General features: G+C 42.1%; 2 protein-coding genes across 2 annotated transcripts; one reads left to right on the top strand and one right to left on the bottom strand.

Annotated features, from left to right (window-relative positions):
• Positions 1–6,293: 6,293 nt before the first annotated feature.
• mafbb (v-maf avian musculoaponeurotic fibrosarcoma oncogene homolog Bb) lies at positions 6,294–8,382 on the bottom strand. The gene has a single exon (XM_083669156.1). It carries the CDS (start codon positions 8,035–8,037, stop codon positions 7,042–7,044), a length of 996 nt encoding a protein of 331 aa, XP_083525282.1. The 5' UTR covers positions 8,038–8,382; the 3' UTR covers positions 6,294–7,041.
• Positions 8,383–9,641: 1,259 nt separating this feature from the next.
• Positions 9,642–12,447, top strand: LOC310804104 (DEP domain-containing mTOR-interacting protein). The gene is made up of 9 exons (XM_083669200.1): positions 9,642–9,756; positions 9,974–10,152; positions 10,330–10,453; positions 10,652–10,830; positions 11,035–11,247; positions 11,388–11,525; positions 11,703–11,773; positions 11,881–11,985; positions 12,167–12,447. Exons 1-9 carry the CDS (start codon positions 9,671–9,673, stop codon positions 12,290–12,292), a joined length of 1,221 nt encoding a protein of 406 aa, XP_083525326.1. The 5' UTR covers positions 9,642–9,670; the 3' UTR covers positions 12,293–12,447.
• Positions 12,448–12,542: the final 95 nt, after the last annotated feature.

Here is a 12,542-nt window from a genome sequence, read left to right as displayed (position 1 = left end):
CTGACAGTTAGGTTCAACACATAGGTCCTGGGGTCAGAGGTCAGAGGTCTGAAAAGCCCTGATGCACAACATGTTGTCTGTCAGTGATGCAGACCCACTGCTCAGCCACATGTGGGCGTTGTATCCCCTCGCCTCACTCTCCCCTTTGTTTCATGTCCTCTACCATAACCAGCCTCATATGAACCTGTGTGTACCCAGTAGGCTACTGTATGTGCAAACTAACATTTCAAGTCAAAAAGAGATAAGTGGAAGTTAGAGAAATAAAAATGAGGGGAGGGAAAAGTTGAGGGTGTATTCACAGGGTTTAGATTGCTTTCATGCATACTTGATAGATACATTTGACTAAACTTCAGTCTGTTTGATGTTTGAAGAGAACATGGTCATTCATGGTCTTCTCATTTGTTTTCCTTCTCTGGGAAACTGCCTGTTTTTTGTTTTTTTCAGTTGTTAAAATCCCAGAACAATGTACTTCCTGTATCTCAACCACAAAAAGAGAAAACAAGTACATGAGTGTACTGTATAAAGTATGCCATTCCTTTAAATAGATATCTTACAGCCTCTTTGCTGTGTCAATGAAAAGCTCTCCTCCATGAAGCTAAACCACAGCACAACGTTGGTTTGCATCCTTGGTTGCTTCAGTTGTTTTAGCCAAGCTTTAACGATGGTGAGAAAACTGGGTTTGGAATCAAAGAATGGGTGTGTGAAGGGAAAAGCAACCAAAAGGAGAAGGAATACACTGTAAACTGTAGAGGAACCCAAGGGAGGAGTTGTGAAATGGCTAGCTTTGAGGTCTTTGGCTCTTCTTAGAAACATGGAAGGAGATGTATAGTATGACACATATGAGACGTTGACATGACACTTTGGTCTTAGAAGGACACACCCGATTCCCAGTAGTCATGGTATGGTTTACCAAACACATAGCAAGGCCGCACTCTCATGGCAATGACACCCACATTCATACATGACCTTATGGGGCACAGGGCTTGTATTTTGTTTATTCAGTGGTGTTTTCTGTTAAAGAGTTCATGGTCATTGTTTCCGTGTTATCTTCTCTAATTCACTCTTTTTTGAGTGAATTTTATATATTTTTATATTTTATTTTCGTTTCTCTGGAATGGGTTAGATGACAGATGGTTCCTCTTTACTTCTGAATTGCGTAATCTGCCTTTTTGAGGAAGTCGTCCCTAAATCTGGGGTGGCTCATACAAATCAAATGACTCCTGCTAATAGCAATCTTGTACCACACAACAACTTACAAACAACTCCCTTAAACAATTCACACAGACGACATTAAAGCTACCGTCAAGCATGGCTGACCCTAGAAGCAGAGGATGTATACTATTCCAAACGTGTGTGCCCACACACACACACGCACATGCACACACACACACACACACACACACACACACACACACACACACACACACACACACACACACACACACACACACTACATTTATTGAGACGTTCTCATTTTCACATGATCAGAGACCTGCTTTTTATATTTTAAACAGGAGAAAATAAGCCCTCAGCCTTTCAGCATCAGCCTACTTGTCAATACCCAAACTCCTCAGTTAAGACTTCAGGATGTGAGTCTTTCATTACTTTAAAGAGATTACATACGGCCACTCGGCTCTGGACCTGCTTTTGAGTTTGTGTTGAACTCCACAGGGTGCATACAGTGGCGTCTGAATGGGGGCTGACCCTTAATCAGCAGTGCTTTGCTAACAGCACTGAGAGCAACAACTCTGCCCTTGCAGCGCAGATACTGAACCAGTGCCAGGGGCCAGAGGCTGTGAAAAGGGAAGAGGCAGTCAGGGGGGAAGAGCCTGAGTTAACCTCCGTGGCTCATGTTTCTACAGCACACTAATGGACGCCTGTCATCATTACGGCCTGAAACAGGAGGGCGCCTGCCAGCTGCGTGACCCCCATAAAACAGAGCAGGAAATCCTACCAGGGAATGAGAGTAAGGGAAAGGAACTCCATTTCACTTCTCCACTCTCTCTCTATCTCTCTCACATGACCAGTTCCACACTTTGACCTCCAGCTTACTGCTGCACTCTGTTTATTAAGCACTATATGGATTAACTTTCCTGTTCCTTCTCTGTTTGCCAATAAACTGCTATGTCACCACTATGAATAGGCAAAAAGATTTTGACTTTTAGATTTCAGTTTACATGTCAGGAACCTCAGAGCAAAAGGGTGGGAACAAGAATTGGAAGGGCAGTTAATGCTCTGTGAATTTTCATTTGTGCCTGAAGTTTTATAGTTTGTGCCTGAAGCTTTATAAGTCTAATTCTTAACTGATGCAGATCAAATCCTATTCTGTTCTTTTTGTTACAATTGGAGGGAGATTTAACTGTGAATTAGTACATGCAGAGTGTCACCTTTGCTCTGTCTCCAAAGTCCAGGGTCAGTAATCTGACAGGACTTTGTCACTTCCCTCTCAATAGTGCTCAGTGAAACGTGACAGGTGCTCAATCAGAGGGCTCCTTATCAGATCCTCTGTAACTCATACACAATCACGCTAAACACTTCTCACAACCCAGAACAGTCTCCAGGTACTCTATTACATCAAATGAGATAGCAAGCAGGCTTTATTGTAGCACTGGGGCTACACATTAATCTGGATCATGGGTCTACTCTGTTAAGGCCTTCAAAGGCCATCATGTGATAACTTAAGTAATTTACAGTAGTAAACTGCCATCTTAATTACAATATAGCCTTTCAGGATGTGCCAGAAGAAGTGAATTTGATTGTAGGTCCAAGGATCCAGGTTTAAACATTTGGTTTAATGTAGGACTTTCAACATTAGTTTTAGTTTTAGTGTGTGTGTGTGTGTGTGTGTGTGTGTGTGTGTGTGTGTGTGTGTGTGTTTGTGTGTGTGTGTTTGTGTGTGTGTGTGCATGCGTGCGTGATTCTGACTGTCACAACTCTCTGCACAGATACGACTGGACATCCTGAGCGGAAACCACAGCCGCCCGAGCTGCATTTTCCTGCAACACACAACCCCATACTCTCACAAAGAGTCACTTGACTGGACCTTCATATAGGAAGTGAAAGAGGAAGCCCCCCCATCCCATCCTCAATCCCTCTCTCTGCTCTGCTGTTCACGTGAATCCACAGATAGACAGGTCATCTGCACCAGCCTCAACCATTGCACAATAACAATAGTAAAGGGGAATTAACTGGCTCTTACTGGTAATGTCCTGCTGTAGACGTCAAATGTCTGGTGAGTGGAAAGACACTGAAGATTACTGCCAAATCATCATCATAGTCAACTTAGTATTTATTGATTGATCTTGTTTGTTGGTTGAAAAGTGTGTTTGTAACAGGGACAAGTAGCACTTGACTAATCAAGTGGTTTGGATTCATAAGTCATATCATTAATGAATGTTGAGTCCATTCAGCCATTTTGCAACAATTTCCATCATGACAATGCATTTCGATGAATTAAAAAAAGATTTTGTTTTACTGGCACTTTCAGCAGGGGCACTTGTCATGAAGACAGCTATAGCTAAAATATCATACTAAAGCCCTCCATTGCAAGATTATGATTGTGGAGGATGATGGTGAATTGGTTTGATGCTTTAGTAGAAAGGGCCCCCTTTGCCTCTCACCCCTCCCTCACTGATGCCCCTGGCTGTGTTCATTGGTGACACTACAGCCTGGCGGGCCTGCATTCCTGTGCCTCTCCCCACACAATGGCGCACATCTCTGACATTCCTCTGTCTGTGCCCACTGTCTGTAGAGCAGCCAGGCCTCTGCAAACCAGCTCCCAGCTCCGAGTGGAGGGCTAGAGTGTCCTGCCCCATCCCCCATTCTCAATCACCATAATTTCTACCAAGACCCAAAACTTACACCTTTGAATTCATGTTCTGTCAGCCACATTTATACTTTGCGGGGTTCAACGTTAAACAGTCCTTTGATATGTATAAGGCCCTACATACCAATACTACTCAACAGTAATAACTGATGACATTTTAAAACAGTCCTCTTTGAGGATCTATTGGTATCAATGAAGGTCAACCGATTGTGACATTGAAAGGAGTAAAGGGGACTGATGTTCTTTTCCCCCTTCCCCTCTCTACTATCTTTCCTCTCCACATTTTCTGCTCTCATCTCTCTTGATATCTCATTTTTCCTTTTGCTCTTCCCATCCATCTGTGTTTCACTCTGTTTGAGTACCATTAATCACTTTCCCTCTGTCTCTCATTTATTTTTTTCTATGTTGTTTTCTCCACTCCGCTCTCTCTCTCTCTGACGCCACAGCGAAGCAGACACCTTTTCCTCCTGCTGACTCAGTTCTCGGCCTGAGGCGGTATGGGGGTGTTGGTGGCAGAGAGGAGGGGGAAGTGCTGGGCTCCCACATCAGGAACACTAGCCTATCACATGCAAAGGAAAAGAGCTGGCTAATGGCTTTTACAATGGCACCCTGCAAGCTGTGTAAGAGAACCACAAACCGCTGTCTCTTCTGATCTACTTTGCGGACTTAACACAGTGACTGTCGCATGCAACACACACACACACACACACACACACACACAATTACGAAATTGCTTTAAGCATTCCTATGCTACCTATTCCACTATTGTTATGTATAACAAAAACTCCATTACTGTGTAATTACACCCAATTACTAATAACTTTGTAATACAATGTTGTTACTAAAGTAATTATATAGATCTATTAACATCGTGAGGAGTGGCTTCCTAACTACATCCCTGACATCCTGCTCCTCTACGTGACAGTAAGTAGTGGACACTACAAACAGACCCCTTTATCCTCACCAAGCAGTGGGGTGACCTTATGGGATTCTGCTTGTTTGCAGTGGGAAAGTGCTTTGGCACCTGTGGTCAGTTTCTAGGGCTGTTTTCAATGCACAGTGGGTAAGGTTAACACTGTGGGGTCATTTACAAGTGGAGGGGAAACTGTCAGGCAAGTTAAAGGTTGGAGCCATTAGTGGCATATCTGCTCTGCTGAACTCTAGAAATGCTTTAAGCAAAATGAAAATGACACTGAGGCGACACCCTCCATCTTCAATCCATTTGATATGATTTTGATTACATTTTCTGACCATTAAACTGCCCTTGCAGCGAGCACAATTGAAGACAATCTCACCAAAAATCTAATGTTTCATTTCAAATAGATGGGATGGCACTCAATCCACACCATGTGTAATGTTGATTTTATATCTGAATACCTTTTCGCACCTATCTCATGGACATTGTAAAATTAGGTTTAAAGATGATTCCCACAGCAAGCTCTGGGGCTGTTTTTGCGCATTTCAGCACTCTTTGGCGATAAAGTAGAACATTTCTAAAGAAAAATACTCTCTAGACTTCACGAAAGAGTGCACAACAATGTGCTGTGGTTGGTGTTTCTCTTTTCCTCTGTTAATGAATGCAGAGATGACCTGTTTGTCTGAGGAAGAGCAGAGGGGAAGCCTGGTTTCCACTCATATTATCTATGCCACACAGCCCCAGCCAGTGAGTCTTCAGTGCTTTCACATCCATGGGTCCCTCAGGAAGCAGCCGTCCATGAAGGTCAAAGGTCAGGAAAGAAAAAAACGCCTTCATATGCCATCCGTCCAATAGTTCTGTATTTGTATGTTATTTTGTTTGTCTCCGTGAGTGTTTATCTGAACTTTTTGTTTCTCTTGTGCTTTGACTGTGTATAAGATGCATCAACAATAGAAATAAACTTGAAACTTGGAAATATACTTGCTTCTGTCCCTCTCACAGTGCTAATTACTTGCATCTATACACGCATCTACATAATGCATAAAAATCTACATTGTGCACTGTTCTATTGTCGCACACGCAAGTTTATTTAAGGGTAGTAAATAAAATGGTGGAGGATTATGTCTACCTGATCATAGGCCATTATGGATTATGAGTTGCAGGGTGTTTGTATAATGTATTGTCAGCAATGAACAGGCTTTAAAAAGCCCTCCGCAGCTCTTATGGTGTTCTTTCCATTTGTAATGACCTACCTTGCTTTTTTTGCTAAAAATATTTTCACACCAGTAAAATGATAGTGAGCGAGATGACTTGCAAATACTCCATTTGCTTTTACCTCCCCGCTGCACTTCATACAGCCATAAGTGTAAAACCCTAAAGATATTACAATTCACACAATTGCATAAAGCAAACCATGATACTTAATATAAAAAAGCATTATGTTAATTACTCACATAATCAATACATCACATTACACAACACATGATTGAGACAGGAAAAGGTCTATAAATAGTCATCATTACTGATAAGATGAAACACAAATTTGCAGAGTAGAAGTATTAATGGCTTTATTGATCTTTACAAGTCTAAAGCAGAAGACAAACAATTTCAACACAGCTGGACAGGTAACAAAACAATGACGTTCAATTACGGGCTATCATTTATATTTTAAAAACAAACAAACTATTGCTTTGACTTACAATTAGCTAAAAAGTATGTGAAATAAAAACAACAAAACAATAACAATCTGGCCAGCAGAACCAGCTCATCAAAAATAATATTATGATCCCTAGCACAAGGAGAAGATACATCTTATAGATATCTCTTTTCTTTGACAGAGTTCACACAGTGGGCCTATATGAAAGCACTTGAGTGAAGATTTGAACACAAAATAGAGTAAAAGGAAAATAATGGTCAAAGTGTAATGGATAAAGCTATATTTAAGACAAAACAGAGCACAGTAGGCTACATAAAGTCCAAAATAATACATCACCAATCTGAAAGTAATAGACTAATTATTAGATAACTATTTAAGGTATTTTCATTGAGACTTAGTAAGAAAATGTTCAACAGCTCATAAGCCTATACTAAATAGACAATTCCATACATGTCCAGCATGCATGATTGGTTATATGTGAATTTTGAAAATCTGACCTGTAGCCATATCTCAATCATCTTAAAAGCTGAGTTACAGGTGATAGGTTTGCATCAGGCCTGGTATGAGTGGAAAAAAATAGGCCAAAAAATATAGTCAATTCAATCAGTAAAATTACCTTGGTTCCTTGTAGAAAAAATGCACTTACATGAAATATTCAGGTGAAGAGGGGTTGTCACTGGTAGACCCAGTTTCATGGTAACCATTCGCACCAGTCAATTTTTCGCATTTCAGTTTGTATGCGTCCCTCTCGCGTGCCAGTCGATTAAGCTCGTGCTTTAATTGCTCCACCTGTGTTACGAGGCTGGTCTTCTCGTGCTCTAGAACGTGCTTCTGCTGAACACGTTTGTAGCGGCACGACTGTGCGTAACCCCTGTTTTTTAGGGTACGGCGCTTCTGCTTCAGACGATTCACGTCGTCCTTGCCCAAACCCCGCAAGTGCCGGTTGAGCTCTCTAACGGACATGGTCACCAGCTGGTCGTCCGAGAAGTTGCTCTCCATGTTGAGTCGTCTGTCGTGACGATGGTGCGCACCAAGAGGAGGTTGCTGGGACACGGGTGAGTCCGGAGACAAGCTGTCGAGGTCTTCCTCGTGGTGATATTGACTTTGACAGTGCGTAATATTTGGAATATCTTGCATCTCAGGGTGACCCGAGAGGGCGTCGGGTTGACGGATAAGTCCAGGATATTGCTGACCATGGCCGTTGAGGTGATGTGCTGCCCCATACCCGTCGAATTCCGCTTGGAGAGGTTGTTGGTGGCCGTGGGGAGTGGGTGGGTGCCCGTGGACTGTGCTACCAATGAGGGCCTCCACTGCGTCCTCGGGTGTCAGACCAAACGCATGAGGATACATTTGCTGAGAGTAACCCCCACTACTCGGTATCCAGAAATGATCATCAGGATTATTCCTTTGCTCACCCGGATTGAAACTCGGTGACGATGGCACCGAACTGCATGGGGTGCTGACCGGGGTGGACGAGACAGAGTCCGGTCTCTGAAGCTGGCTGCACTGCCCAATGAATGAGCGGTCGATTCCCTGCATTGTCTCTTTCTTCACGTCGAACTTCATCAAGTCGAACTCATTGACAAAATCCAGAGGATTTTTTGGAACTCCCAAATTTGAGTGCGATTGGTCGGTCATATTTTCCAGGATTTATTTGTCTTGGCCTCTTCCAAGGGTCGCAAAACACAAATATTCTTTCATGCAGTCTTTTGCAATAATGTCAATTCTGATATAATATTTCATAAAACCAATAAACCCGTTAAATGAAACTTAAACAAGCGTGCGTAAAAACGGAGCTAAAACCTGACGTGCATAAAAACAAAAGAGAAAATAACGTATTTTTCTATCAAGAGACTCGAAACTTTAGCAGTTCGTTGAACCACATACGACAGTCTTCTGATCGGACAGAAGAACAGTAAAGGCCTATGCGCGGGGAGCTCCCTGCATGCGTGAAGCTGGACTAGCCTCAGCCGGGAAGTGCACTTTCTTCATAAAGCACAGTTGCATGATGTCACACGGTATAGGCTGCTCCTCTCCAATAAAAAGACGCCGAGAAGGGTAATTTGCATAAAAGCTGATGTGTGTGTTTTGACAATTCTACAGAGGTTGAACATAGAATGGTGCCTACGTTTTGTGCATTTTCTGGTCAGTGTATCGTCAGACTGTAGGCTACACATTAATCCTTTGTTTAATTCATGTGGGGTTTTTTCACACTGTATTTATCCATGTTATTATTATTATTTAAGGACAAAGTGGTACTGAAATGTAATGTGTAATGCTGTTGTGTCTGTCCCTATTAAATACATATTTAGTTTACAATTACCGTAGTCACCTTGGCTGTCTCCATACCAAGGTTATATCACACTTTTCAGTGTCACAGATATTTTAGACATGTGAGTGGAGCTTACTTGTGGAGTGGAGCTTGGGCTGAGGGTTATGTCAATGGTAAGTGCTCCAATCAACAACAACAAAATCTAAATAGGGTTACAATCAACACTAGGCCAAGGCTTTATCACCAATCTCTTTCTCCAACGATATCTATGGGTTGCCCACAGAAGAAGACATCTGTAGCCGTAATACATTGTTATGTTATATATTCGATTGATATGCTAACATTGGCAAGACGAAATGGTTGATCATAGAACTACTATTCATTTCATCTCATGCAATGGGGTTACTCCTGAGAGAAACAATCTTTATATGTATGGTTCATTGCTGACTCCTTGTGGTCATAATGAGGTAAGGATTCTACCAAGCAGTGATAATGTGACGAGCTTTAAAAATCTGTTTGCTCACGTGGTCCTACTATTGTTGCCCCTATACCTATTTAACACCGAAAATCTGTCAAAACATTGTATGAACAAAGGAGGATGATACAATAATTACAGCCATGGAAGTTCAAACAGTAAAAGCAACGCTGGAGAGCTATTCCATATGTTTTTAACAATATACTTATAAATACAGTAGATAGATCTATTGATAGGGAAACTTGAGAAGTTATTCTTTGTTTTAAAAACTTTCTCTTTCCATCACCTGTAACCTGTAACTTTGTTTTAAAATCTTTCTTGTGGGCCTTGACAGGATGTATCTTTTGTTGTAATTTTGTACAGCTTGAAAGTCATAAGAATTATGATCCCTCTAACACTGTGTCTGTGTGTGTGTGTGTGTGTGTGTGTGTGTGTGTATACACAACACCGCACTGGATATTTGGTAAACATAAAGGTTTCGATGAAGAGGAGTCAGTTTGGACTAACAATGTCAGTGAAGGAACATGGAGAAAATGGAATGTAGCATTAAGAGAAAAGCGGTGGCCAGACTGCACAAGGCTGAAGTTATGATTGCTGGAGAACAACTCAGGTACAGAAGAAACAGAGAGTGAGAGTGTGTCAACATACAATTGTTAGTGATACTTATTTTACTTTAGATTCAATTTACAAGTTAGTTTCAGATGTTTAGCTTTTTAGAATAAAATCCCATTTTAAGTGGTACAACACAACACACAATCGTTGAAAACTGACTTAAGTACATTTCCTGCTGCAATACTCATGCTGACAGCTGGATTGTTCACTCCAAGGTTGAGGCTGCATGATGGAAAGCTAATCAAGGACAGAAGATACCACCTGCGCACATATCCAAACTGTTTTGTGGCCCAAGAGCTAACTGACTGGCTGGTCAGTCATAAGGAAACACCAGAACGAGTCACGGCAGTCTGCCTCATGCAACACCTGATGGACCATGACATTGTGCATCATGGTAGGGAACCATTGTTGAAAGTCTCAGCATGGTGTTAAGACCATAATACAGAGATCTGCCAAGGTCCTACTGTTACATTGAACTTTATACTGTAGGTGATACAAATTGCTGAACCACAAGGTCAGGATAATCTCAGGACATTCTTCCTTTGTCACTCTACCTATCTGTCCTCTTTAGTTTGTGACAAGCGTGCCATGTTCAAGGATGCAAAATTGCTGTATCGTTTTCGGAAGGATGATGGCACATTTCCCTTTAACACAGAGGTGAAGGTCTTCATGCGAGGACAACGATTGTATGAGCAGTAAGAGCTCCTTTGTTTACCCTATTGGGTTTTCTATCTCTGTAAGGCAGGACTAGTTGCCCTTGAAGTACTCTATCTTTCCTTGGAAAGGGTAGTTGCATAGCCATCATTAATGTTGTACTTTCCAGGTGTATCTGACAGGCATTAAAGGTGGTGCGTGTGTGTGTGTGTGTGTGTGTGTGTGTGTGTTGACTGCAGTCTAATAACTGGCAGGGACTCCATTCTGCAACTGAGGGAGGAGCGGGGTGTGGCATACCAGCGCTCCTTTCCTGGCTGCCAGTTGATCGACTGGTTACTACAGAATGGAGAGACAGAGAGCCGGCGACAGGGTTTGGAACTCTGCCGTGCCTTGCTGGAGCATGGCATCATTCAGCATGGTATTTCCTTTTAACCTTTGACCCATAACATTGGAGGTAATAATGGCTCCCTAACATTTCACAGTAGGTAGCCAACTGGGATTACTATTACCTCAACCACACAATCAGCACCATGCTTTTCTCCTTCTGAGTTCTCCCTCTTTTAGTTACCTTATTACTTTATCTCTTTTATGCTGTTTTTGTCTTCTCATATTCTATCATCAGTATCGAAGAAGCACAACTTCTTTGACAGTGGGTTACTATATCAATTCTGTATCAATTTCCGGCGGCGGCGCCGTCTGTCTGAGCTCTTGAATGAGAGCGAGCAAGAGAAAGAAGAAGGAGTAGCAGTGCAGACATTAGAGGACAACCATGGTGACAGCCCTTTTGTCCTGCGCAAGATCCCCTCTCAAGAGGGCTGCAGTGGATTCCAATCTGGTAAATTGTGACATAAAAACAAAAACCAAACCACCAGTTTGAAAAATAACTCTATTCTGTATAATAATAACTCTTCTTTCTGCAAACAGTTGTGACAAAATGGCTGCATGTGTGAATGTTTGTCTGCCTTCTCTTGGCAGTGCAGTGCAGTAAGGAACTGAGGTTGATGGCCAATGTGCGCCGGGGCAGCTTGAATTCCCTTCAGCTTATTTCTGCTGGATATGTACCCCCTGTCCCTCTTTCCTCTACCCCACTGGTGAGATGCAACCCCAAATCAGGTCAGATTATCCCTCAACACTAATTTGACACATTACATAATGTTTAAAAAAATTACTATGTGCCAGATCATCTGATCAAAACTTGTTAGTTTTGAATTGCCTTTGCCAGTCTGAGTCTTTCTACAGGTTTTGACTGATTTACAATTCTATTCTAAACCCTGAAATACACAATGGCAGTGCTTAGGAGGAATGTGACATGTGAGGAGTTGCTGTCTCCTGGTGCACCCTTCATCAAGAGAGTGCTGACGGTGAGCTCCTTCTGATAACCGCATCACTTATTTTGCCTTGGTTATAGTCTCCATTGGGACACAGGATTTAACAAATTGCCTCTGTTTCTCCTCATGTTTTACATCAGGTGATGGGAGATGCAGTGGGCTGGGGCTTTGTAGTCAGAGGCATGGCTCCTTGTTATGTACAGGCAGTTGATCCTGGAAGCCCTGCTGCTGCAGCAGGAGTTAAGGTAACACGCATGCACGCACAAACACACACATTGCTCTGACACAAAACACTACACACTGACTTTTCACTTTTGATTGCATACATGGTACAGAAGAACAATAACCAAACATTACAAATAACAAAAACTGCAAACTAACTTGCATTCAGAAACATTTGATGACATTCTGATTCTCTACACCTAGGTACGTCAGTTTGTGTGCCAGGTGAATGGACAAAGTGTCCTCTACCTGGACTACCGTACGGTCACAAGGCTGGTGATGACAGGACCATGCACTGTGTTATTGGAGGTTATGGAGCCACTAGGCTGAGATGTGCATGGCTACCTTTGATGTCTTAGCCATGTATTTGTATAGTAGCTACTATAGGCCTACTGTAATACCTTCTAAACTACATGGGCTACTGTGCAATTTCTGATTCTTATTTTCTTAAAATAAAACTGATTAATCACAATCTCTCCTCTTAAATCGCTTTTTCTACATATTTGCTGTGAAAGTCTTCAAAGAGGGCTTGTGGAATAGGTTCTAGAAAAGGTCTAATGCTACTCTTAGAAAAAAAGGT

This window comes from Argentina silus, assembly GCF_951799395.1.
Source record: "Argentina silus genome assembly, chromosome: 4".
Classification (NCBI taxonomy): domain Eukaryota; kingdom Metazoa; phylum Chordata; class Actinopteri; order Argentiniformes; family Argentinidae; genus Argentina; species Argentina silus.
This window is presented reverse-complemented; position numbering and strand designations above follow the sequence as displayed.